The sequence below is a fragment of the Ammospiza caudacuta genome, chromosome 21 (genome assembly GCF_027887145.1).
Source record: "Ammospiza caudacuta isolate bAmmCau1 chromosome 21, bAmmCau1.pri, whole genome shotgun sequence".
Lineage (NCBI taxonomy): Eukaryota > Metazoa > Chordata > Aves > Passeriformes > Passerellidae > Ammospiza > Ammospiza caudacuta.
In genome coordinates this window covers 9,962,724-9,990,321 of record NC_080613.1, presented here as the reverse complement: position 1 = coordinate 9,990,321, position 27,598 = coordinate 9,962,724, and the positions used below count along the sequence as shown (strand labels likewise).

The window sequence follows — 27,598 nt, the reverse complement described above, 5'->3', positions numbered from 1 at the left end:
TTTGGTGTGTAGATAAATGTCTGTACCTCAGTGCACAGTGGGGTGCAGTTTCTCTGTGTGATATCCCTTTTTGGGGCTCAGACTGATGCATGGGGGGTTTCAGAGCTTGGGATTGCTCCTGCAGGTGCTCAGGGAAGTGTCCTGTGCTGGGTGTGTGTGCATGAGTGGAGCATCCATTGCCATGTGCAGATAAACCAGAGGGAAAGCTGAATTCCAGAGTCAGGCTTCTGGATTCCCAGCATCTTTCAAAACCTAGATTTGCTTCCAGGGCAATATTCAGGTGTGAGAACCCCAAAAATTCCTCTAGCTGCCCTAAAAAGCTCAAGACCCAACCCAAAGAGCTCAGAGACCTTAACACAAAGCCCAAGATCCCTATGCCTTTGATTTAACCCTTTAAAAAACCAATTACCAACCTTTATATGAAAATTTACAAGCCACAACAATTTAAGTAGAATGACAGTGAATTTATCACAAAGTGAAAAAGTAAATTTTAAAGATTTTAGAATAGAAGTTCAAAAAACAAAATAGAAGAATCGGAGCATGTCCAGCCTTTCTCCTTCTTCTTCTTAACCTCAATCTTCTGCTGTGATGTTGGCACTTTTAGATTAGAGTAGAAGCTCACTGTCTAACATGAGTGATGAGTATTAAAAGTAATTGTAAACACTGTATATTGTAGCTTTTAGTATAAATACATAACACCACCCTGAAAGCAAGCAAAGTGCCTTAAACTGTCTTGCTGAGCAAACCTCAGCTAGACAAGAAGAAGTATTTTATAGATAAGATACAATAAACAACCTTAAAAGTGAGAACTGAAGAGCTTTGACTCCTTCTTCAAGCACCAAGCTGAGTAAAGAGACTGGTACATATCTCAAAGTCACTCTAACCAGCAGAAATTCTGAAATTGAGGAGGTAAAATAACAGAGAAGCAGCAAAACTCTTTATAAAGATAAAACTGCACCTTTGACTTGTTGTTTTACTTGTGCTGCTCCTTTGGAAAGGCCAGAGGAGTAAGGTAAGGAAGGTGGGCTCCTGCTTGGAGAAGATGATGATAATTCACGTTTGGGTATCTAATTTGAGTCTTATCCAGGTCAGCCCTAGTTAGGTTGTTTGAACAAACAGAAAACAACCCCTAAAAATAAATCAGTGAGTTTATTTGCTGTTGTAGAGCAAAGCTCCTGGGACAAGGCTGGAGCTCCTGTGGGGCCTGGGGCTCTGTGTTTGCAGATGCTTGGGGAGAGCTGCAGCCTCACTGCTCTGGGAGGCTCTGCTGGGATTTCTGCAGGGAGGGACCATCCTGGGTGTGCTCATCGTGGTTAAATCGTGTTTGTGCAGGGTTCAGAGCTCTGCCTCTGTCAGCTGGGGAAAGGCACAGCCTGTGCCTGCTCCCAGAGTCCCAGACCTGAATGCCAATTGCTCACAGAGCTGTGGAGCAGTGTGGCCATCACGTGCCCACAAAATCACATGGATTGGCACCCACGGAATGCTTAATGATCTGATTTTTCCTTTTCCCATCTGCAGCACCTCTGTAATTGCTCATTTGCTCCCATCTGCCAGGAGGTTGAAGGTTATAACAGCTTCTCTAAACTCTCCAAGCAGCAGGAGCTTGGGAGTAATCAACTTCAAAGGTATTGCTTAAAAAACCCCTAAAATTAATTAAGCACGTGGTTTAGTTGGACTCTCCTGTCCTGATCTCCAGTCTTTCCCACCAAACTCATTTATTCACAGCAGTGCCTTGATAAACAGGTGAAATTAAACAAGGAGGTGGTGGAGTTGTGGGTCAGCTCTTGTTGCTGGTTTTCCACCTTTTTTATCTGGTGTAAAATCATGGGCTGTGTTCACTTCCCATGGAGCAGCTGTGAAGCTCTCCAGGCTCTCCCTGTGCTTTCAGGAGTATGGTTCTTGCATTGCTGTGATTTTAGAGAATCTCTGTCCAGCCCTACCTGGGCGGTGAGCTTTCCTGTTAAGAAAAAGTAAATTCTCAGTTCTATTCCCTGAATGCTTTGGTCTTATTTCTGCAGCTTCCAGATGTTGTGCTCAGAATGGGCTCTTGCAAGGCTTTAATAAATGTCTCAGAGGGGTGGGGAAGGAGGATATATTTGTTTTCCAAAGAAATTATCTTCCTTTGCAGATGAGAACTGAATTGTTTCTTGGCTCAGAGCAGGGGACAGGATTTTGTGTCATCCCCAAGTGGGTACAGTTTGTCATTCAGCCACTTCCCTGCTCCTGTGCCCCTCTCCAAGCCAGCTGGGATCAGAAAACAAAAACCTTGGTGCATTTTATAATTTACTTTGGCTATTTTGTGCTTTTCCTCCCCTCCAATGCCTTCCTCCTGTATCCCTTCCCACCCCAGGGCTGGGGAGCCCTGACAGCTCTCCTGGAAGGGCTGAACACATTTTGCTCATTTATTTCTGTGTCAGGCACAAATCTCTTTGTTTAAAGCTTGTTCTAAAGTTAGTGTATAAAGCAGAAACAAGATCAGGGCTATAAAAGGACATTGTGTTTGGATTTTCTTGCAGGAAGAGGATTTCACTGGGCTTGTGATGAGTAGGAGATGCTTTTTCTGCCATTTGTGCCTGCCTGGCACAGGGTGTGATCTCTGCAGCATGGCAAGGCCACAGGGAAATGGTTCCTGAGCTCTGGCTTGAGGAGTTTTTTGGGAATCTGAGGGCAAAGCTAAGTGGGAGAATGGAATGAGGTTGTTGTTAATGGAGGGGAAGACAAGAAAAATTCAGGTCTCTGGATCAATATGTGTGGGCTGTGGAAGGGAAAAAGCTTCCTCCAGGGCAGCTGCTGGGAGAGATCCTGCTGGTTGTTGGATGTTAGCATGAGAACCCAGTAATGTGGGGTTATTCCCTCTATTTACCTTAGAAATGGTGCTTAGTTGATTAACAGTTCATTAATGTTGTCAGGATTGGAAAGTTCCCTGTAAGGGCTCACGTAGAACTGCAGGGATCAGGGTGCTGTGCTCCTTTGGAGCTGGCAGAAAATCACTGCAATAATTCTGGCTGATTTATGATTCTGAGAAGTTTTATGGTCAGGAAGGCTGGGAAATAATGTTATTGGAAAGATATAACTGGAATTAGATTTCAAAGCAATGTTTGGGTATATTGCTGCTGCTGCAAGAGCTCGAAGGTGCCAACTGGAGATAGTCCAGTTGCAACTTGTAGCAGACTTGCTCCAATTCTGAGCCAGTGACTGAACCACTCAATGCCAGGATCAGGCACAAAAGACATCAAAAAATGCTGCTGTTGGTGTAAAGAGGAGGCTTTTCCTTGTCACCTTTCCTCCATGTAGCTCTTCATAAACATAAACAACATCCAATGTCCACTCACCCCAGTACAAGGAACAGCTCCACAATGACTCCAAGAAGGATCTGGAACCATCACCACCCCTCAGGTAATGGTTCTGTGGTGCTCTGAGAGCTGCAGGCTCAGTCACCAGGCTGTTTTGGGATCCCTGAGGTGCCAGGGTTCCCTGTGTGCTGCACATGGTGGGTTTCAGGGTGTGCTGTCCTGTCCTGTGGGTTGGAAGCTCAGGCACCTTCAGTTTGTTTTGTGCTCAGAGCAGGGCTGGGAGTGGTTGCCCAAGGCAGAACATTTTGCACATCTCCACGATGGACACAGTAAATACAAATTCATAGAATTGCAGAATGGTTAAGGTTGGAAAAGACCTTTAAAATCATTGAGTCCAACCATTCCCCCAGCACTGTCCAGGCCAGCACTGACCCCTGTCCCCAAGTGCCACATCCATGTGGCTTTCCAACCCCTCTGGGGCTGGGGACTCCAGCACTGCCCTGAGAAACCTGTGAAGGGCTGGACAACCCTTCCAGGGAAAAGCTGGTTTTATGGCTTTGCTGCTTCAGGGGTTTTCAGCTTCTGAGGGTCTCTTAATTCAGGTTTGTTGGGCTCTAATGGAGCTTAATAAACTCCCCTTGACAATTTCTCTATTTTCCTGCCTCCTTTGCCAGATTATTCCATCAGGAAGGAGGGCTGGAAGCTGTGTGCCACTCTGAGGAGGCTTTGGTGGGAGACACAACAGAGCTCTGCAGCAGCCATGCCTTAATCCTTCTTTAGCCCAAGGAAGCAGCATCTCTTCAGAGCATTCAGGGAGATGTCTTTCACCATGCTGAGTCAGTTAGGAGGAGACATGGGGCTGCTCAGGCTGGATTCCTCTTTGAGCCCAGCTGCCTTTTTGGAGCTGACATGGGCTTTGGAGGTGGTTGAGCTGCAGCCTTGCCTGGCTGTTCCCTTAGTGTCCCCTCTGGCTGCTCCCAGTTTGGGTTGTTCTTTCAGACACAGGCAGCATCCTGCTGGTGTGGCTAATGGGGGAAATAGTGGTGCACAAAATACAGGTTTTGTATTGATTGTGTTTCCTTCAGCCCCTGAGCAGGAGGACAGCCTGCCTTCCTGCTGGCACTCAGATCTGGGGTGTCCTGCTGCACTGGCTGCCTTCTCCTGAGGCAGATCCATCCCAGCTCTGGCAGCACGTGCAGGGCTGGCACATGCACAGCTCACAGGGGAATTTTCCTTTTATCAGTTCTGCTCTGGCCTTCGTGCATGCAGTCAACATGCCAGCAGCACTTCCCCAGGGGATGAAAGCAAGGGCTCATTTCAGCAGCAGGAATTTTCCTGCAAGACCTTCTGGCAGAAAGGCTGAGCTCCGTGTGTGTGCTGTGCTGAGGTATTTAGGGAAGCAGGTCTCCAACCTCCTCTCCCTGCTTTGTGGTCATTTCTTTCCCAGAATCACAGAATATCCTGAGCTGGAGGGACCCACCAGGATCTTCAAATCCAGCCCCTGTCCCTGCCCAGCCCCCCCAGCAGCCCCACCCTGGGCACCCCTGGCAGCGCTGCCCAAAGGCTCCTGGAGCTCTGGCAGCCTCGGGGCCGTGCCCATTCCCTGGGCAGCCTGGGCAGTGCCAGCACCCTCTGGGGGCAGAGCCTTGCCCTGAGCTCCAGCCTGAGCTGCCCTGGCCCAGCCCCAGCCGTGCCCTGGCTCCTGTCCCTGCTCTTCCCCTGGAACTGCAGTGAGGTCTCCCCTCAGTCTCCTCCTGTCCAGCTGACCAGACCAAGTGACCTCCTTGTGGCCATGAGTAGTAAACACGGAATGTTTAAACATTAAACAAGGAGTTTAGCCAGCACAGCTAAGGAGGCTCATTCAGCAAGGGGATCATGATTTGCTGGGTGCAGACAGCAGCACCTGGGGCAGCTGATGGCCAGAGCAGCCCCTGCTTTGTGTTGCTCAGGTCAGGCTGAGGCAGGGCAGGGCTGGGAACAGAGCCTGGCTCTGGCTTCAGCCCCTCCTCGAGCTGGGTGATGCTGGCTCAGCTCTCTCTGCAAAGGGCATTTGTTGGGGAAGATGAAACAAGAAAGCCTTATAAATATGATTGCCTGGCAAAAGATTTTGAGAATATGGAAAGTATAAGTGAGATTGAAATGAAAGCAAGCTTTGAGATCCCTCAGTTACTGAACGACTGGAAAACAATGGTGTGGCCAGCTGAAGGTGATCCCCTTTTGATGGAACAACACCCTCTGCTTGCAGACAGGCCCAAGGCTCAGAGCAGACCCTACAGCTTGGCAGGAGGGGCCCAAAGAGGAGGTTTTAGGGTTTAAAATGTAACACAGGATGGTAATGTAATGATTCTTATAGGCTGTGTGTAAATGCTATAGGATTTGTATCTTGTACTAGATTGGTTAGTGAGAATCAGAATATTCAACACAGAAGATGATTTATTGTATTGTAATGGGAACCTTGCCTCTCTTACCCTCTTAGCTTTTTTACTCTCTTTGCTCTTGCCCCTCTTGCTTTTGCTCTCTCACCCTCTCATCCTCTCTCCCCCTCTCTTCTCTCAGTCCTGCTCTGAGCTGTGTTTGGCAGCTCCCAGCAGGGCCCTGCACCCAGGCCCTTTGCAATGAACCCCAAGTTCCAGCCCTGGCTGCAGAGATCTCTCATCTCCATCCATCCCCACCGTGCTGACCCCCCGTCACTCCTACAGGCATTAATGAATCAGGCCTGTCCTAGGCACTGAGGACAATGGAAAAGAGTTTCTGTTCAGATCCTGATTGCACCTCCTGGGCAAATCTTTAGGTTCTGATAGAAATTATTTGAAAGTCATCTTGTAGATCATTGTTTCTATTCCCCTTGTCACTGTCCTGGGGCAGTGCTGGTCCTGGCAGGGGAGGTGCCTCCATCCAGCTGCTCCTTCAGGCAGCTCTAGGGTGAGGGGAGCTGCATGTGCAGCTCCAGGGACACTCTGGGTGTCCATCCCCTCCCTGGGGTGCTCCTTCCTCCCGTGTGGCAGCACTCCCCTGTCCCTTTCCCCTGCAGTGAGTGGCACTCAGCTCTGTGTCACCTGGAGGTTTCCCTGTCCCACGTTGTCACTGCTGTGCAGGTACAGCACTGGCAGGAGTTATCCCTCTCCCTTTGTTCTCCTCCTGCCCAACACTTGTAATTCCACATTTCCCTAAGCCAGGACACGTCCCCTGTGAAATTGGGCCTGGTATTACAAGGATGCACAATCCCTGGGGTATTTCTGCACCAGTCCTCTGGCTGTGAACATGGATCTTGCTCCTGGCTCAATTCCTTTTCCTTTTCAGTTTGCAGCTGCCCAGTGCAGCTCTGTGGGAGCCCAGGGATGCTGGCAGAGGGGATCAGTGCCTGGCAGGTGCTGGTACACACTTCCCCTGGCAGCCTGCCCGTGTTTGTGGAGCTGGGAAGTGCCCAGGACAGAACCAACTGCTGGAGTTGTTGAGAAGTCCCATGTGGTAACGTTGCTGGGGCTGTGATGGCCTAAAGCTGTAGGGACAAGGAGGAAAAATCCCCATTTCTGTCTTTCAGGAGGTCAGGACCAACTGGAGAAAAGGGTGGGCTCAGGCACATTTGACTTTTTTCAGGATGTAATTTGCAAATTCCAGCAATGTTCCTGCTCAGGGTGTTGGAGCTGGAAGAATCAGCTCTGTGGTTGTGTATAAATGAAACATAATTTAGTCAGGCAGCTTATGGGAGGTTCTTTTACAAGCAAGAAAAGGACTTTGATTCCCATCTTGCTTTGTGATCAGTGGATCTGTTGGAGATCTGTGGCTGTCACATTAGTGTGGTATTGGCAGGGACTCTGTGGATGCACCAGGAGGGGATGACTTGCCAATAAAAGTAATAATGATCTTTTGTTATTCATGCAAAGGCATCATGCAGCAAAATAGGAACAAATCCAGAGTGCTCACATCAAATCCTTTGTATTTATGGATGTCTGAATTGGGAAAAACAGTTAAAGGGAGAGAATCCAGTCTGGAGCTACTCATAGTCTTAAAATTGCCCTCCAAGCAGGAAATACTTTAAGGTGCCCTAAGAAAGGCACCTGGTGTGGGCTGTCTGCAGAGGGCAGGAGGTGCAGGGATAGCTCTGCTCCTTGTGGAATATCAGGGCTGAGGCAGTGGGAAGTACCAGGCACGAGCAGCAGAATGCCAAAATAGCTGCACTCTAAAAACCTAAAAACAATGGGCAGGAAAAAGTGTAATTCCTTTAACTCAGGGCATCTTGAGGGAAGAAGCAGTAGGAGAAGAGGAGAAGGGGAATTTGGAGAGGAAAGTGAAATGAACCATTTTCTGCTCTTGGATTGCAGCAGCACGGATCTGTCATTGAAGTCATTTACACCCAGGATAACCACAAACCTGTCCCAAAGCATTTCAGCAGCTGGAGGGGATTTATTTGGATGGAAAGAATGTGCTCAGCATAGCTTGGCCAAGTGACACCTACGGTGGACTTGGCAGCTGTTAGCAAGTATTTATAGGATGTAAACAGCAAGGGGAAAGAGGATGGAAATAGAGCAAACTGTGGGGGACAGAAAATGGGATGGAAATGGGAAAAGGAAGTTTATTTTACTGCTTTATGGCCTAGACTGCAAAGCATCCATCCAGGTGGGATGAACTAATCAAAAATGCTTCTTATTCACTGGACAGAGCATTGGAAAGCTGAGGCTGGAGCTTTGGGCTGCTTGGAAGCACAATTTGCCTCCAGTGCAGTGTTCTGTGGTTCTGTGGGATAGGCAGGGATCCCTCTCCCACTAGGGGATAAAAGATCAGATGTGATCAGATGTTCATAGGATCAGATCAAAGGTTCCACCTCTGCTCTCTCATTTCTGATGGTGGGGGGCAGCAATTAGCAGCTCCTGAGCCTCCTGAGCGCCAGCTTGCACCTCCCATTTGTCATGTTTAGTAGCCACTGACAGCCTGGTACCTTTGATTCATCCTTTCCACATTTAAATCCATTTGTGATTTGACCTCTCCAGCATGTGGTAACAGTGGCTTCCCCAGTTTGTGCTCTGTGTACACCTGTCTGCAAATTCTTTCCTTTCCATTAAAATCTCTGCATGGTGATATCATTGCTGACCCTGCATGTTTCCCATCAGTCAGGATCTCCCCAGTCAGTGATTCCAGTTTACTTTCTCCTCCTGTGAAGTCCATCTCATATTCTGGTCACCTTTTGTGCTTTTCTCTGTCATTTTTTTAGTTCTGCTCTTTCTTTGGGTGAGAGGTCTGAGCTTGCTTGTGGTTTTCCAAATACTGGCCCATCCTGGATGTGTATTCTTATGTTTTCTGTTTTATTCTTGACCTTGCACTGCACAGTAGGTTAATATTTGTCAGGGGATATCCCCAGGGGTTCCCAAATCCATGTGAGCAGAGCTGGATAAGAGCTGGTTGCTGCAGGGGCGTTGCTGCTTCTGTTTTCCTCTTGTCCCATCAGCACTGAGGTTCATCTCTTGTTTATCACCTGTCTCCATTGTTGCTCAGAATTCCTTCTGCACTTGAAATCAAGGATTAAGTTTATTTTCCTGAAGGAATTTGTCTTATCCTCAGAAGTTGACTCCTCATCTGCCCCTCTCCTGGGCTTGTGTGCCGCCTCAACCTCTGCCCTCTCATCACTGTTTGTCTCTGCTTGCTTTTGTTTCCACCTCCAAATTTCATTATTAATCCATGTGGTGCCCCTTCCCAGTACCCCAGGCTGGCTCAATTTCTGTGGAGAACCACCAGGAAAGAACCTGGTGGGAAGGCTCTGAACCCCAGCCTTTCCTGGGTGCTTTGGGGGGACCCCAGCAGACTCTGCTCCCTCAGATCCACGCTGACGTTCCCCTCGCCCATCCACCAGCTCAGCTCTTGGCTGCTGTCATCTCCCTGCCTTCCCCAGTGCTCCAGGCTGCGTGGTCGTGTTCCCTCAGCTCCTCTGGGAGTCTCTGGGAGGATTCCTGCATTCATAATGTTTGTTCCTGGCACCGGGGCTTGTTCAGCAAGAGGTTGGCAGCTCAGCTGGCGCGGGCTCGGCTTCCTTAGAAGGCGCCATTCATCACCAGCCTTGCACTCCTCAGTGACTGCCTGGCTGACAGTGGCTCTTCTCTCCCTTCCCTCCCTCCCTGGCACAGGGGCTGCTCCCAGGTGGGCGTGATCCGGGCGCTGATCGAGGCTGGCATTCCCGTGGACATGATCGGGGGCACGTCCATCGGCGCCTTCATGAGCGCGCTGTACGCCGAGGAGCGCAGCTACAACCAGATGAGGATCAAAGCTCGCCAGTGGGCCATGGTAAGCACTGGCATGGGAATTCCTGCACTGGAATGTGGATTCCCTTCCCTGGGAATGTTCCCTCCACTGGGAATGCTGAATTCCTTCCACTGGGAATGTTCCTTCTGCTGGGAATGTGAATTCCTTCCCCTGGGAATGTTCTCTCACATGGGAGTGCTGAATTCCCTCCCATGGGAACACTGAATTCCCTCCCCTGGGAATGTTCCGTCACCTGGGAATGCTGAATTCCTTCCACTGGGAATACTGAATTCCCTCCCATGGGAAGGATGAATTCCCTCCATGGGGAGTCCTGAATTCCCTCCACTGGGAATGCTGGATTCCCTCATGAGAACACTGAATTGCCTCCCATGGGAATGCTGAATTCCCTCCCATGAGAACACTGAATTGCCTCCCATGGGAATGCTGAATTCCCTCCCATGAGAACACTGAATTGCCTCCACTGGGAATGCTGAATTTCCTCCACTGGGGATGTTCCCTCCACTAGGAATGCTGAATTCCCTCCATTGGAAATGCTGAATTCCCTTCCATGAAAGTGCTGAATTCCTTCCTCTGGGAATGCTGAATTCCCTCACCTGGGAATGCTGTGCTTCCCCCAGTGGAGCCAGGCCCAGGCACAGCAGGGCACGAGCAGCACCCCAGGAAGGTGCAGCCTCCTGAAATTCAGTGTGTGTGGCACAGAACAAGCCCTGCCCAGCAGTGATGGATCACCTGGAAAAGCTGCTCCACGTCCAAGGAGTCAGGAGGCAGCTGCCTGGCTTAGCTCTGCACCAATCCTGCTCACACTGTCAAGGCACAGAGATGTGGTCTCAGTGTGCTCACCTGTGGTTATCTTTGTTTTATCTTCTATGTGCTGGGGCCTGTTTCCTTTCCAGCTCTCAACAAATGTGTTTCTGTTTTGTGTAATTCTCTCTCTTTCTCACATGCTGTCATGTGTCAGTGGAACTGAGTGACAGAGGTAATCCTTCTCTAAATAACTCCCAAATGTGTCACTCCTGGTCCTGCCTTGCACTCCACAGCACTGGGACTCTGGGTCAGGAGAAGGTCCTAACTTTCAATATTTAGTACAAACAAAAACTTATTTTCAAAGTTAACTCAAGTTTTGGGAAGGTTGTTTTAAATAGTGACTTCATTGGGTTGAGTTTATTTATCATGGAATCAAAGATTGGTTTGGGTTGGAAGGGACCTTGGAGATCATCCCCATTCCACCCCTGCCATGGGCAGGGACACTTTCCACTGTCCCAGGGTGCTCCAAGCTCCATCCAGCCTGGCTTGGTTTTATTTATTGATCAGATGTTGGATGAAAACTGTCCCAGGTGCCCCTGGTTCAGACTGACTGAAGGTGAGGTTCCTTCTGAAGTTTGCTGGTTGTAGGTTTGTATTCTTCACATCAACCCCACATTTTCCTGTAGATTTTCTTACTGAAAATGAAACAACATAGAGAATTTCATAAATGAGATTAAGAGTCTTAGGTCTTGGGTTTCAGGGGGAAACAGAACCCTGTCCTTGGCATGTGGGCACTGTTTATATCTCCCAAGGATCCTCTAATCTGCCATGGCTTTGCAACAAAAGCTGTCTCTGTGAAGATGGATTGTGTGAGGGACTGAAATGCACATTGAGGCCCTGGGATGTTTGTGCTGTCCTGGTGGGCAGGGGCTGTGGGACTGATTCACCTCCCCATCACTGCTTGCCAGAAGAATATGGATTTTATGCTTTTTATTTAAGAACTGCCTGTGCCTGGCTGGCTTGGGAAGCACCCAAAACATAAACTGTTGATGATACAGAGCAGTTTGCTGCAATCACAAACCTGGGGGAGGTTCAAGATTAAAGACATAAAGCCAAATGCACTGAATTGTGTCAGACCTCCCTTAACCTTGCTCTCTCTCTCCCACCTTGTGTTTCCAGGGCAGCATCTGAATGGGTGCTGATTCCTCCCAGCTTTCCCAACCCCCAGCACTCTGGGGATCTCTGCCCTCTCTCCCAGCTCTTGCCTAAGCTGCAGCCATGGAATTTCCTTCTGTGCATTTGTCCAGAGGATTCTCTTCCTGTTTGTCAGGTGTGCAGGGCACGAGGCAGAGCTGGAGATGTTTCCCGGCCTTCTCAGGAATGGGTTTCTCATTGTGGAATCACAGTCACTCTTATCAGGAATATTTGAAGATGAAATGGAGGCATTTAATCTGTTGATTAACTTTTGAGCACAAATTGCAAAAGCTCAGAGAACTTTTCCCAAGGTAAAAGGCAATTTTTGGCCTGGGGCTGTTGCAGGTGTTGGTGCCTTGAAAGCTGCAAATAAGTAATGGGAGAGGTGATTGACCTCTGCTAGAGCAAACATTTCATCTTATTTATGAACAATAGATTTTCATGAGGACTTCCATAAGTGTTCTTGCAGGTCCATGTCCAGCCCAGAAATTGTCTAAGGGTTTGAGGAGGACAAAAGCAAAGCCTGCTCTGTTTGAGGCCCTTCCCAGTGGTACTGGCAGTGTCCAGCACAATGGCTGCAAACTGAAGAGAGCCATGAAATCCCCTCTCCAATATCACAGTGTGCAGAGTTTAGGGCATTAGAAATCTTTTATCAGTGGCTGTTCTGAGGTGTTGACTCTTGTATGGTGTTAATGCTGAGCAGGGAGAGGGGAAAGGAGCCCCAGTGTGTGGAAAACAGCCTTAGGGAATTCTTGGGAGATCCACTTGAAGGGACTAAAGGTGAGAGAGCTGAAATATCCCCCAGATAACCCCCAACTTCCCAAATGGGACCTGCCCTGCTGTCCCCAGAGCAGCCCTGGGGTGGCTGTGCAGGACATGCCCCAGGAGCAGCCAGGCAGAAGGGCTGGATGGATTCCCTGCTCCAGGACCTGCTGCTCCTCTGCAGCTCTGAGCCTGTGCTGGGCAAGGTTATTGCTGAGAGCAGCCTGGGAAATGTCTTCACTGGCATGGATTACTTAACTCTGAGCTTTTCTTATCTCTCTGTTTAATCCATCAGGCTGAATGCTGTTTGTCCTGCATTTACTTCTCTTTTTGGTATTTTTAGCAATTGGCATCTCTCTAGCTGTACACTTGGTGCTGGGAGAAGGGATATTTTTAATGGGATGTGTTTTCTGCACCTAATGAAGCAGTGAAGAAATAAATTACTCTTGTCAAAATACAGGGGGAAATATGAAAATTCCCAGTCAGATTAGTTACTGTTTATTGTCTCCGTGTCTTCTGCACCTCTATTTTACCAGCAAAGTGAACAAGCCAAAGCTTTAGTGTTTGCAGACTGTTGTTTTATTTAATTGGAGGATTAATATCTCAAAGTAGAAATATTTCACACAGATGGAATATTCTTAGAAAGAAATACAGTTATAGATGTGTGTGGGGCTAAAACACTGCTCCTAATGGGGATGGGGGCTGGCTGGGTGGGACACTGCCACCATTTGCTGCCTGTCACTGTCTGGTGGCACTGACAGCTCCAATAAATGTGGGGGTTGTGCCCAGGGAGTCAGGAGGTTCTGCTCTGAGCCTGCTCCATTTGTGCATTGGAAGATCCTGTGCTTTAATGGGCAGATCTGGCCAGAAATGAGTCCTTGGTTTTTCCCTGTCATGCCAATTCTCATCCAGCCCTGAGTTATGTTTTTATTGTATTGATTTAACATTTTTTTTTCTGTGGGAATTCCTTTCCTTGTTTTATTGAAACTTTTTAGGTGATTGCTGAGAAGGCACTACATGATCTTTTGAGTAGTTTAAAAAATACTGGATCTGTTTGAAATTTTTGTTGTTTCATAAGTTTTCCTATAACCTTGGGGGTTTTTTATAGTCAGGAAGATTGAAAAATCCTGGGATTATACTGGCTTTTCACACCAGTTTGCCACAATGCTGCATCAAAGAACAAAAGAGCCAGAGATGACAATTCCTCTTGTCCATCATCACATGCCTTTGCTCTTGTCCTGCTCTGTGAGCAGAACCTTGTCCCTTCCTTGCTGAACTTTTCTATCCCTAGGGTCACTTAAAAAAGATTTTAGGATTGAAGGTCTTTTTAAAAAGAAAGCTCATCTTGTAGCAGAGCTGTAGTAATGGAAGTTCATGAGAAGCCTTTATGTATTGAAAGGAGGATTATAAAGAAGATGGCGGGAGAATTTTTATCAGGGCCAGGATAAGAGGCAAAGGAATAGATTTAGACTGTGATAGGACAAAAATTTTTATGATGAGGGTGTGAGGCCCTGGCACAGGGTGCCCAGAGCAGCTGTGGCTGCCCCTGGATCCCTGGCAGTGCCCAAGGCCAGGCTGGGCAGGGCTGGGAGCACCTGGGACAGTGAAAGGTGTCCCTGCCATGGCAGGGCTGGAATGAGATGAGTTTTAAGGTCCTTCCAACCCAAAAAAATTCCACAATTCCATGACCTGCAAGCCCTGAGAGCACTGGCAGAGCTGGCTCAGGGCTGGGCTTCCCATCCTGGTGGTGTTGGGATGAAACTCTTGGAGCTGCTGGAGCTGATCCCAGAGCTCCTGTAGGAAGTGGAGCAGGAGGCAGGAGGCTCTGTCTGCCTCCCCAGAGGGTGATCTTTAACTGAATTTATCTGGGGAACAGGAGGTGCTTGCAGCTATTCCTGGAAGGCTGAGGGAGGCTGTTGGCCATCAGCTTCAGCTAAAGGGCATCTTCCAGCTCTGAGAAATGGGAATATTAAGAATAACTGTTATCTGGAAGTATTTTGTCCATGGACAAGATCACTGAGAAATGTGGAGGCTCAGCGCCATAAATATAATTTGCAACAAGGGAAGCCCAATGGCTGCTGCTGAGTGGGTGAGGTTTTTCTTCAGTATTAAATAAAGGGCTCTTTGTAGATGCCTCTTCCCCTGATTTAATCATTCTGAAGAGACCTGATCCCTATTTTAGGTGCAGCACTAATTCCATCTCCCTCTGAAGCTGTGGGTAGCAGTCTATAGTTAGGTTGGCACACTGTCCTCAGCACATCAAACCCAGAGTGAGGATGTGAATGAAGCTTCATCCTTGGGTTTGTGCTCAGCCTTTTGCATTCTCCCACACTTCCTGTTCCCATCCTTCTTCTTAATGATCATTTTTTTATCCTTGCACTCATTTTCTCTGGGCAGATCCCTGACAGAAATTTGAAAGCAGCTGGACATGGCAATGCAGGCTGATCCTGCTGCTCTGAAATCACTGCAGAGTAAAGCCAAGCCAGATGTTGCTCACAGCTGCTCTAACAGCTGGCAGGTTTGAGGCTGTTCCATGTGTCTGCCTGGGAAGGATGCCCTGATCTCTGAGAAGCTGTTAAATTACAGAGAACATGTAGAGAAAAGATATCATCTCATGGAAATATTTCATCCAGTGAAACCCTATTTAATTTGAAAGGAATTAATTGGGTTTTGTGGTCTTCTTTTACATTTTGACTATGGTGTAATATATTAAACATTGAATTTTGGTAAGATTTATTAGGATGGCCTAGTTATGGGCAAATACTATGGCCATAATGCCATAAAGTTTAGGGATTTTTCATAATTTTCTCTTGTAGGTCAGTACATAGGTGTAATAATGCTGTTGAAATGGAGAGAAAAGGAATCTGTGAAAGCTTAATTCCAGGATTTGTGTGTTAGAAGGGTTGGTGTGCAGGGACCTGCAGTGCTTTAAGGAACCTGATGTGGTTGGGTTTCCCTTGCTGAGTTTGTAGCAGTTAAATGCTGGGTCCATAACACATCCCAATACCTGACTTTGGGAATGACAAATAATGGAGCCTGCTCCACAGAAAGGGTTTAAAGCTCTATGAGATGTGCTTGACTGAGCCTTGTTAGAGTCCCAGAGAACCCCAGACACGATTCTCTAAATTCTTCCACTGAGGCACAGAAAAGCTTTGAGTCTGGGAGAAAGATTGGGTGTGACCCCCAGATGAGAAGAGATGGATGAAGCAACTCCTGCCATGGATTTTTGGGTTCCTTCCCACACCACTGCACCACACAGGTGCTGTGGGAAGGATAATGGAGAGGAAGACAACTCAGAACATCTTTTTTTTAATAGAAAAACTGTAAAGGCTGGAGCTGCAGCACCCATGGCCTCGTGCCCAGGCTGAGGGCTGTGCTGGACACGCTGCTCTGGGGCTGGTGTGGGGCACAGGGGGCAATGCTCCTTCTGGCAGAGCTTTATTGCAGGGCTTGCTCTGCTTTGGGGTTTGCTAAATGTAAATTTACCACACAGGGAGCTCCTGCTTGTAGATTTTGTAGTTGTATTTCTGTCCCCTCAACACTTTCTGCACTTGTGATGCTTACAGCATGTGGGCTCTGAACTCTGGAATTTGTTGTCTCTGGAATTGCAGCCTTTATGCACACATTCCTGTGCATTCTGACCTTTGAAATGCCTTTTTTTTTTTTCTTTTTAGGTTATGAACTCAGTGTTTAAGACTATTCTAGACTTGACATACCCAATAACCTCTATGTTTTCTGGAGCAGCTTTTAACAAGAGCATCAACAACATCTTCAAAGATAAGCAGATAGAGGTAGGTTCTTTATTCACCTTATGGACAGGAAATTATGTCCCTGTGTTCTGTTGGAACAAAAATAGCTTTTTTTAATGCTAATATGGAAGTCTGGAGCTGTTGGGTGACTTAAAATGTGATGAAACTGTGAATGTGGTGATCCATGGCTGCAAGATGGAGCCTGTTCTTTTTGGTGGATTTAGAAAACACAAACTGTAGAATATTTGTAGCTATTTCAGTTTGACAATGGGATCTCATTGTCTGAGAGAAGAAGTGAAAATTGTGACACTGAAGAAGAACAGCTGAGACTGCTTCATCATTATTTTCCTGCAACTCAGGTCTCAGAGACCTTCAGGGCACACCAGAGAGAGGGGCTTGAATTGGGCTGTGATGGCTTTGGCTTTTTTGAATTTTAGTTTTGAAGCTGGAGTGAGTTTTTCTGAGCAGCCTACTGAAAGCTGTAACAATGGCAGAGTCCTTTGTGTCCTGGTTTGCACCTTTTTGTTGTTGCTGGGTGTTGTGGGGTCCACCTGAGCCAAGAGCCTCCTTTAGAATGCACCTCTCCCCCTTCCCTCAGCAGCAGCAGATTGTAAAGCACATTATCAGTGTTTGTCTTCCTGCATTACCCTGCTGAGAGAGTGTTTGGGTAGCCTTGGAATTTCACCTGATGTGCAATTTTAACCAAATTATTCCTGTGTTTGCATCCTTGTGATGAAAGATCATGTAGCAAATTAACACTGTATATACTTTAAATATATTTGGTAAAAATAATCCAAAACATTCCCTACCTAAATGCAAATATGAAAGTAAGTGATTAATCATCATGTGGCTGAAAATAGCAGTTTGCTGTGCAGAGGGGATGGTGCTGGAGACAAGCAGGTTTTAGAGACTCCTGGAATCATCAAGGTTGGAAAAGGCCTCAGATCCCTGAGTCCAACAATTGCCCCAGCACTGACAAGGCCAGGACTGACCCCTGTCCCCAGGTGCCACATCCACATGGCTTTTGGGCATTTCCAGGGATGGTGACCCCACCACTGCCCTGGACAGCTGTTCCAATGCCTGACCACCCTTTCCATGATGAAATTTTTCCTGCTGTCCAACCTAAACCTCTCCTGGTGCAATTTGAGGCCATTTTTATCTATCCCTGCTTTGGATTCCAGCAGTCAGTTCATTGTACTTCCTTTTTAAGATGCAGCAGATTCCTTCCTTAGGAATTTCAACAGCTGTAGTTGCACATTCTGCTCTTCCCTGGCAGCCTCAGGAAGGTTTTGTGTGAGAGAAATCCAGTCCTGGGGCATCTAGCAGCATCATCTCTGTGCATGTGTGCTGAACATCACCTTCCCTCAGTCCATGGCCAGGGTTTCCTCTGGTGGGAAGAATTCCCTCAGATTAATAAGGAAAAATGTTGTGTAGCCCAGCAGGAAAGGGGGAGTTTCTCCTTCAGTGCAATTCCCACTCTCCCTGTGGGGTAACCAGTCCTCTAACTGGGAGCTGCCCCAGGGTAAAGGGGGACTGAGAAAGGAACAGGAGCTGAGCCAGAAGCCTTGAAAAAGTATTTTATCAATGAATTTAAAGGATCCAAACTACAAACATCCATCTTTTCTCCCTAGCTAGGGTGGGTATGGCTAGGTAGCAATGATTTCTACCTGGAAATTCCTATCAGTAAAAATCAATTACAGCCTTACAAGCAGAGGTTGTGTTTGGGTGCTTGGCCACAGCTGCTCCTTCCTGGGAGGATCTGCAGTGATCCCAGGCAAACCTGGGAGCTTCCTACCAAGGGGCTGACCCTTGTTGCTCTAGAAAAGTTTAAAATTTAGAAGTTCTGGGCCAGATCCTCCTCTTTGCTGCTGTGGCTGTGAGGTGACACCCCTGTGCTTCCCACAGAGCCCTCACCCCTCTCCCCCACAGGAGCAGGAGTGCTGACGTTGAGCTGTTATTTCTGACACTGGAAGGGAGGTTTCCATTTTCTCTGAAATTTGCTCTCTGCCAACCCTTGTAATGTGGGTGTCTCCTGATTCCCAGCAGTGCTGCTTGTGTGGGGGCCCTGGTGACAAAAACCCCATCACTGCTTCCAGCCACAGGCACTCCCCAAGCTGGGATCATCCACGTGAGACCCTCACAGGGCACACCCAAACCCAGGATGGGGCCCTTGGACACACACAAACCCAGGCCAGGGTGCTTGGAGGACATTTCTCAAGAAATAGAGCTATTTTCCTCTTGAATTACCCATCCTTCTGTGAGAGCATCAGCCTCTGGAATTCTTATTCTCCATTTTGGCATGGGGATAAGATTTCTCCAATTCTTATCTCCATGCCAAAATGCCCTTATAAATCATCTCAGCTGGGGGCTCAGGTGTGAGGAATCAGACAAGACTTTTATTAAGTCCTGTTTCAGACTTGAATGATGCTCAGTTCCAAAATCAGTGGAACAATCCCTGAGCAGTGAGGCTTTATTGCTGCGTGGGAGGGCTTGGGTTGGTTTGCTTTGTGCAGGTGTTTGCAGGAGCATGAAAGGAGGTGTCAGAGAGGCTTCTTCTCCCATTCCCCTATTTCTGCTTAATATGTGCTTGATGCACTGAGAAGTACAATCCCCAGAATATCTTCAGCATGGAGAGGCACCCTGATTCTCTTGTAATCACTCTTTATTCATGCACTTTGCTCTGGCATTTACACTGGGGTTGTGATCCTGGTGCAGTGCCTGTGAGCCCTCCCCAGTCCCACCAGCTTTGCAGAGCTGCTGAGGAGATTAAATTCAGCAGAAAAACCTCTGCTGCTTGGCAGTGCAGCATTTCAGGCTGAACAGCACAGAAATCCCACCAGGAGCTGCAGCCTGGCCAGGGAGGGAGGGCTTCCAGCTCCAGTGGTCCTGGAGTCCAAACCTGTGTTGGGTTTGGGTTTAAGGGCCATTAAAGCTGTGCTGGGGAAGGCCCAGGCACTGTGTCCAGAGAACAAAGGCTGCCTGGGAGGGCAGGTTTTCCTCTTCAGCCTTGATTCAAGTTTTCTGATTGACAGAGCAGCATCAGCTGTTCCTGGGAACAGGACACAAGCTCAGTTTACGCAGACAAGTCCTCCTGCTTCCCCTTGGCAGCTACCATTTCAGCAGGCACCATGGAAACTTTCCAAAACTGTCCTCTCTCCAGCAGAGCCCTGCACACTTGGGAGGTCACCTTCCCTTTGCTTTTTCCAGCAGGTGGGAGGTGAGACACAGCTGAAACCAGAGGGAGAACTTCCCCTGCCAGGAGCAGGGCTGGCCCCATTGAATAAACTCCCAAAGCTCTTGGCTCAGCCATTCTTTTTGTGTCTCACCCTCCTTCTGTTCCACATCCCCACTGTTGTGTTACCCTGCAGGATCTCAGGCAACCTCTAGAACCTTCCTGGAGATGTACCTTGCAGGGTCCTTTGTTCCTGTAGCCAGTGCTCCAGAGTTTGGTGTTGTCCTCTTTGATTCCAGAAAATGTTGGGTCTGCATTTCCTGCTGAAGGGATGACCCTGGCTCCATCACCAGGAGGTACAGATTGGCCATTGCTCAGTCAGGAGGCCATGGATGATCATGTTCTTCATGTCCTCCAGGATTAAACAGCCTCGGGATCCCTTGGGATGGGAGTGACCATCAGACCCCACCCTTCACCTGAAATTAAAACAAAAACCCTCTGTAGAAGGTGGCTCTGTTTGTGTGAGGAGCTCTCTGTGCTGCCTCTGCACACTCTGCTGGAACCAGGGGCTCTTGCTACTGCAGAAAGGACAGGAGCATTTTTGTCTGCCCTGGTTCTGAATGAATTGTTTGCACGAGAGACAAATTTATTAATTTAAACACAGGACTGTGGGGTTTCCTTCATCCATGCAGGTGTGTGTCTGTAGCTCTGTCTGGTAAGGTCCAGAGGTTGTTGCTCTGCTGTGTGTCAGGCACAGGCTGTGGTCAAGTGCAAGGGGACAGATTTAGTGAATTTGGGACTCCTCTGTTGCAGGATCTGTGGATTCCTTACTTCACCATCACCACTGACATCACTGCCTCGGCCATGAGGGTGCACAGGGATGGTGAGTGTGGCCTCTCCAGGCCTTCAGTCATTATGGGAGCTTCAGGGTCACCCTTCTTCCTGGAGCTTGTCTCACCTTTGAAATGTGTCTGTCCTTTTGTTTCTCCCCTCTGTGTTACCTGCTGAGCACCAAGCTGTGGCTGTACACAGGTGACAAGGGACAGGGCTGCTGGGAGGGAATTAAATGAGATGCTGCATTCACTGTTTGGGGAGAAAATGGCTCCATTGGCACCTTTCTGTATATTTAAAGCATCCTTAAAGTGAAGTGCAGGTATTCTAGCCATAAATCAGACTTAAAGCACCCAAAGCCTTTGACAATTCAAATTCCCCTAAATGAAGCTGTGTTCCCCCAGAACAGGCTCTGCCTGAAGCAGGGGCTGAGTTGGGCTCTCATTTGTGATCAGTCCTTTCTGTTTCTCACTGAGTGAAGAGGGGAGGAGGATGTGAGGTGCCTGGGATGTGTCCCTGCCTTTGCCTTTTGTCAGTCAGTGACTCAGCCTGCAGGGGAGACCTCCAGGTGCCCCAGATATTCCTGGGGGGAGCTGCAGCCTTTGCTGTCACATCTGATGTTTGTCCCTGGGGCTGGCACAGGTCACACTGCCCATTCCTGCCGTGCCAGGGGGGTTATGGAGCTGCTGAAGGACTCCGGGCTTTGATCAGGGCAGCTAAAACAAGCAGACAAAGGATTAACCCTTCTCAGAGGTTTTGTATTCCCATTCCACAGCAGCTTAAGCCAGTTGAGGTCAGGAAACTCACTCCAGCCAGCTGCTTGTCCCCGTGGAAGTTTAATGGAAGGAAAGAAATCAGCTGGAGAATGGTTACGGTTGTCTCCACTGAATGGAGATAAATTAAGTTCCCAGCTGCTGCCATTTCCCATCTTGGTTTGGTCTGTGAGGTGTAACACACGTCAGCAGTTTCCTTGGGTGGAAGTTCCACTAAAACTATTAATAATAACCCCCAAATGTGCCAGCATTAACCTGTGCTAACAGCAGGAGTGCTGGGTTAGAATTAAAAACAGAGCTGTTATCTGTTTTAAAAAGAAAACACCAAAAGAAAATCAATTCCCAGGGAATTTGCTGGGAAGAGTTGCTGTTAGAAGCACCAAGCAGTTAATTACTGAGCAGTGATTTAGCACTGCAAGGCTCACTTATCTTGGTATTTTAAAGATTCATTTCCCAGACAAGCCTCTTGGCCTGTGGAAATGCAGTGTCCTCCCAATTTGGTTGATGCAAATGTTAAGAGAAAAATCAGTGTATAAGAGCCTTAAAGCAGAATGTTTTACAGGAAACACGGCCAATCAATTTCTACTTGACTAAACTTTGTTTCTAGCAGCTTAAAGGATTATTACTGTTCCTTACAGCACCAATTGAAATGGCCCAAGAGAAGATAATGATCCCCAGCAGGCATTTGCAGTGGTTTCACAAGACAAAACATTTGCTTGTTGCAGAGGAGGGAAAAGAGAATTTTTGGGGGTACTACAGCTTGTATTTTTCAGGTTCAGATCCTGCTAAAAGTCGGGGTTTGTGGATCTCTGTAGAACACAGTGACTGCAGCTGCATCTTTTCCTTCCCCCTCAGCCCCAGCTCCAAACCCTGGTGCTCCCTGTAGTAGGAATATGCTGAGATCCCGCAGGAGGCAGTAAATGTGAGGAATGGGCTTAAAACTGTGGATTCTGGGGCTTTGCCTGATGTCTGCCTAGTCTGTGTTTTATCCTGGCCAGTAGTGTGATACAGAAAATAACAAACTGTTTTAATAACTTCCTCACAGTGTTCTGAGGAAAGCCTCTATCTCTTGATTATCTTAATGAGTGCAGCAGCCTCCCCCCTGCGTGGCAGTAATTAATGCTGGCTGATTAATTAATGCTGCTGCCCTCCCTGCAGGCTCCCTGTGGAGGTATGTCCGGGCCAGCATGTCCCTCTCGGGGTACATGCCACCCCTGTGTGACCCCAAGGATGGCCATCTCCTCATGGATGGGGGCTACATCAACAACCTGCCAGGTAGGAGCACAGCTCATGGGAGAGAAATTCCCAGTCCTGCCCATCAAACAGCCTGCAAGCCTCGGGGCTCTTGTTTTTCCCTAAAACACAGAGAAATCTCACAGACACCTTTAACCTCATGCTGGTTACCCAGAGTCCTTGCTCTCAGTTTCCTGGGTGTTCTCTTTATCTTGGCTTTATTAACACTTCTTTTTAATGATTTCCTGTTAGCCAAATTCTGAACATACAACTCCCGAAGTTCTGTTCAGCTAAGTATGTATGTTCTATTCAGCTAAGTCTAATTTAGTGCTTGCTGAAGGGAGAGAAGAGGAATCAAACCACAGACACGTAATCTACCTTGGAGTTTCTCTTCAATCAGTTAATTAGGAAATAATTCTGAGAGAACACAGCATTTGCTGCTCAGGCTGGTGTCACCTGGAGCATGTGGCAGTGGGGGAATCATGGGGCCATGGAAGGAGGGATGTGGGGTGTGGGATGAGGTGTGAACCCCCCAGCAGGGCCCAGGGGTGTGAACTGGCCGTGTTTGGGATGTGTTTTGTGTCAGGTTTCACTGCAGTCAGGAGGATGGGTGGCTCAGGGGTGGCTGAGGCAGCAGAGCCCTGCAGGGTCACTGCAGTTTGGGACTCAGGTAAAGAGGGAGGAACCCCAGGCAGAGACTCCCACCTGAACAACCTGAGTCATTTACATCTTCCTGTCACACCCTGACTTTATTTTTCCATCAGGGTTGTATTTACCTAAAACCCAGAAACTGAAATAGCACAAAATAGATCCTCCTGATCAGCATCTCCATTCTCTGTGCTTGTAAGCTAGAATTGTGGACTGCAAACCATAGCAGCTCTTGCATCTCCACAGCTGGAGAGGGCAAAGAGCAGGCACAGGTGACACTGGGTGGGAAACAATAGCCTGAACAAGCCCAGGAATATAAATCCAAGTCACAGAACAGATCTGATCTAAAGAAGTGTCTAAATTAAGCCTCTAAATTGGCTCTTCAGGAGCTGTGGTTTTCCTACGCAAAACTATTCTGGAAACTGCAACTATCTTGGACTCTGGGGGTGTGAAAGAAATAGAAATCCATTCTGTGAGGTTCATGTCCTTCTCTTCCCTCCCCTGGCGCTTCCCTAAATCCTCACCCATATCCAAAGACTGCAGCTCGTCCTTTTACTGACCTTGAAGTGGGAAGTGTTGCCTCATTTCTCTTCCCACTTTCAGCTGTGAATCCTTCTCTTGGATCCCAGAGCTGTTCTCAGGCTGCAATCCAGCCTCTCCTTGCTGGCAGGGCCCTGTCCTGCTCCTCCCATTGTCACCTTCTCCCTGCAGCGTTGGCACTGCTCTCTCTAAGGCACTGCCATTTGTTCTCTGTGCAGGTCCCCCGGGTCTTTTTTTGGAATTAATGTGGGTTTGATGTGCTCTATGCCATTATACCCAATGTGGTGTCACTGCCCTGGTGCTGTGTGCCCTGTCCCCTGCTGCCTGGTGACCTCAGGGAGGGTCAGGTCATCCCACTGATCTGGGGCAAAGCATCCCCTGTCAGTGATGTCCCCCAGCAGTGGGGACTCACCCTGGGGTCACTCAGGGCTTGGTTGGTGCAGGATTTGGGATCCCTCCCTCCCCACAGAGCCTCCCTGAGCAGGAATGGTCTGGGCAGAGCTGTTGCAGAGGTCATGTGGAATCACAGAGTTGTTCAGGCTGCAGATCCCTCTAAGGCTGAGCCCAGTCACTCCCCAGCAGTAACCCATGTCCCCAAGTGCCACATGCACCTTTGGATCCCTGCAGGGATGGGCACCCATGGGCACTTCTGTCCTGCTGCCCGCTCGCGGCGGGTGCGACCTCGGGTGCCACCCCTGAGCCGTGCAGGTCTGTACCTGCACCTGGGGCAGCAGGGAGGTGACACAGGGGCTCTGACACCTGCTGTCCCCAGCTGACGTGGCCAGGTCCATGGGGGCCAAGGTGGTGATCGCCATCGACGTGGGCAGCCGCGACGAGACCGACCTGACCAACTACGGCGACTGCCTGAGCGGCTGGTGGCTGCTCTGGAAGAGGTGGAACCCCCTGGCTGAGAAAGTCAAGGTACTGGGGCTGGGCTGGAATGGTTTTCCAGGGCAGTGGGAGAAGTGGGAAGATTCCCTCTGTTTCTCAGGGCCAGATTTGTTGTTTTGATGGATTTCACAGAACGACCAGGTTGGAAGAGACCTTCAAGATCATCAAGTCCAACCCAGCCCCAACCCCTCAACTCAACCCTGGCACCCAGTGCCACATCCAGGCTTTGTTCAACACACCCAGGGATGGGGACTCCACCACCTCCCTGGGCAGCCATTCCACAACTTTATCACTCTTTCTGTAAAAAAATTCTTCCTGATATCCAACCTGAATTTCCCTTGGCACAGCTGGAGGCTGTGTGCTCTGGCTGTGTCAGTGCTGCTGCAGACAGAGCCCAGCCCCAGCTGAGCACAGGCACCTTTCAGGAGCTGTGCAGTGATGGGGGCACCCCTGAGTCGCCTTTTCTCCTGAAATGTGAATTCTTGTTCAAAAAACTGGGCAGTGCCTTGACACCACAGGGAAGGCAGTGATGTGGAAGGGGCTGGCAGAATTCTTAGAGCAAAGAAATCTTTTCTTGGATCTGCATACGTTCTGATAAAGTCAGAATTTATTAATTTTACCCATAAAAGCAATAAATCTGTCCAGCTCATTTCCTATCCTGTGTCTTTGAACTGCTGATTTAGGGAGATTTTAGCACTTGGCAGTAATTAAGTGCAACTGATAAACATGGGTCTGCAGAGCATGATTTTATTATTTTCCTTTTGTTGCATGTGCTCAGGCCAACTCTCTTCCGTATTCTACATTTCCTAAATTACCTGGCTCTGCTGCTGTCCCCCAAGTGAATATTGATTTTAATTCTTTCCTCCCAATTGCATTCTCCACTTGGAATTGCTCTCAGTAGTACCCAGTGAAATATTCCAACTGCCTGAATGGCAGTAGGCAACCGTGGAAACATGGAACTCCTTCTGAACACCAAAAAACACTTTTTATTTATTGGTAGCGGTGAAACACTGGCCAAACAGAGGGCTGGTAGAGTTTCCATCTGTAAAAATGGTCAAAACTCAGCTGGACATGGTCTTGGACAAGGTCCCTCAGCTGGCCCTGCCTGGGCAGGAGGGATGGAGTGGATGATCTCAGGGATGGACTGGATGATCTCAAAGGGTCCCTGTCCACCTCAGCCATTCTGCAAAATCTCTGCCCTGGCACTGGACAGATCAGAGAACCATGGAATTACAGACTGGCTGGGGCTGGAAGGGACCTTAAAGCTCATTCAGTTCCCCCCCAAAGCTCCAAGCCCTGTCCAGCCTGGCCTTGAACACTGGCAGGGATGGGGCATCACTGATTTCTGCCTTGGAGGACCACTGTGTCCCTCAGCTCGGCAAAGATCTCTAAATTCTTTATATATTTCACTGTATCCTGGAATGCAAGTCTTGGTTCAAGCTTGTTGGAAGGCAATTCCCTTCCTGTGCTGACCATGGACACTCCCTGCCTGCCCACTCTGGGGCCCAGCTGGAGTTGCTGCTGTGCCAGGGCATCACCAGGTGCCAGCTGTCTTAGTTTGAACAGACAGGTGTGTGCTGAGGAAGGCAGGAGCCTCCCCTGAAATGGAAAATGTAAACCCCTTCCCTCTGAATTATTATGATTTTGAAATTAAGGGGCCTCTCAGGCAAAGATATGGGAGCAGGAATAACAGTTCTTTACTAGGGCAATTAAAATACAAATGCAAGAGTACAAACAAACAAAACCCCCTGCCATAGTCAGACCATGCCCTGTCCCCTGTGTGCCAGGGCGGTGTCCCAGCCCCATCCCATGGGGGCTCAGCCCTCCTGCAGTGCCAGCTGTGGCTCTGCTGCAGCAGGGATCCTGCACAAGGGGGGAGTTTTCCTCTGCAGCTCCAGGGCTGCTGCAGATGGGCCTGGGCTCCCTCTGGCCATGCAGGGCAGCACAAAGCTGCTCCTCTGGCAATGCAGGGGGCAGAGGCTGCTGTGCTGTGCCAGGCTCAGATTGGATCCAGGCAGGAATGCTTGGCTCCTGCCCTGGGCGCAGCATCTCCCCATGGGATGCTGGCATTGGATCAGCCCTGCAGGGACACTCAGTGGCCATGGACAGCAGAGATCTCCTGGAGGGAGGGTTGGCTGTGGGAGAGATAAAGAAACAACTGCCCCATGGACAGCAGAGAGCTGCCCCAGCTCTGACAGATGGCGGTAGAGCACACAGCTCCATTTCCAACATGAGACACCAGCTCACTTCTTTGTGCTGAGCGCACCGAGCACGTTCTGAAACCCACCTGGAGGAGCTGAATTTGTGAAATTGTGCTGAGCAGGTGCTGAACATGGCCGAGATCCAGACACGTCTGGCCTACGTGTGCTGTGTGCGGCAGCTGGAGATGGTGAAGAACAGCGACTACTGCGAGTACATCCGGCCCCCCATCGACCGCTACGGCACCCTGGACTTCGGCAAGTTCGACGAGATCTGTGTGAGTGCCCCTGACAACCCAGGGCGAAGCCCTGCCCCTCACAGCCCTGCCCAGTGAGACTGCCCCTCACAGCCCTGCCCCTCACAGCCCTGCCCCTCACAGCCCTGCCCAGTGAGACTGCCCCTTAGTGCCCTGCTCCTCACAGCCCTGCCCCTCACGGCTCTTTTCCTCACCGCCCTTCTCCTCACAGCCCCTCACACTCCTGCCCCTCACACTCCTGCCCCTCACTGCTCTTCTCCTCACTGCCATTTTCTTAACTGCCCTACTCCTCACTGCCCTGCCCCTCACTGCTCCTCACGGCCCTGCTCCTCACGGCCCTGTTCCTCACAGCTCTGCCCCTCACAGATCTGCCCCTCACGGCCCTGCTTCTCACTTCTCTGCCCCTCACAGCCCTGCTCCTCCACTGCTCTGACCCTCACTGCCCCTCACAGCCCTGCCCCTCACAGCCCTGCTGCTGTTAATTAGTGCTGCAGCCAGTGCAGAGCGCGAGGAGTGCGTTGGCAGAGTGAATAATTGACACTCAATAATGCTGTGGAATGATATCCCAGCTGGGAGATTGGATTAGCAGCAGGAATTGAGTTTGTAATCTTGATTCTGTCATGACCTGTGAAGGGATGGGTTGCCTTGCTCTGTTGCGTGGCAGTTCGGGCTCAGCTGCTGGGTGAGAGCTGCTCTGGGCAGGTTTGGGGTTTGGCATTGCTGTGGGCTGGGGTTTGTCCTCACTTTCCCCTCCTCCTGGAGCCTGTTGTATCATGAAAGGTTTGCAGAAATCTGTCAGGGAGGCCTTGAATCCCAGAAATGGAGGGAAATGTGAAAATACCTCGTTCTGTGAACGTTTGAACGTTTCTGTGAAAAAAACATCATCCACAATTCCTCTGCAGCCCTTAGAGGGTCAGGAAGTGGCACCAGTGTCAGGGTGTTGAAGTGATGCTGCCAGTTCACACATCACTGGCATGGGTTGTGTTTGTTTGTGTCAGAGCCCGGCAGGGGCAGAGCTGGCACAGAGGTGTGCAGGGAATTGTCCTGCTGACATGATCCAG

General features: G+C 49.0%; 1 protein-coding gene across 2 annotated transcripts in view; it reads left to right on the top strand.

Annotated features, from left to right (window-relative positions):
- PNPLA7 (patatin like phospholipase domain containing 7) overlaps positions 1-27,598 on the top strand; it is a 135,761-nt gene that overhangs the window by 96,307 nt on the left and 11,856 nt on the right. For both annotated transcript variants that reach the window (XM_058818113.1, XM_058818112.1), the window contains exons 27-32: positions 9,410-9,566; positions 15,920-16,036; positions 19,980-20,049; positions 21,929-22,045; positions 23,964-24,112; positions 26,406-26,558. In XM_058818113.1, the coding sequence (XP_058674096.1) occupies positions 9,410-9,566; positions 15,920-16,036; positions 19,980-20,049; positions 21,929-22,045; positions 23,964-24,112; positions 26,406-26,558 (763 nt within the window). The remainder of the gene's footprint in view (positions 1-9,409; positions 9,567-15,919; positions 16,037-19,979; positions 20,050-21,928; positions 22,046-23,963; positions 24,113-26,405; positions 26,559-27,598) is intronic.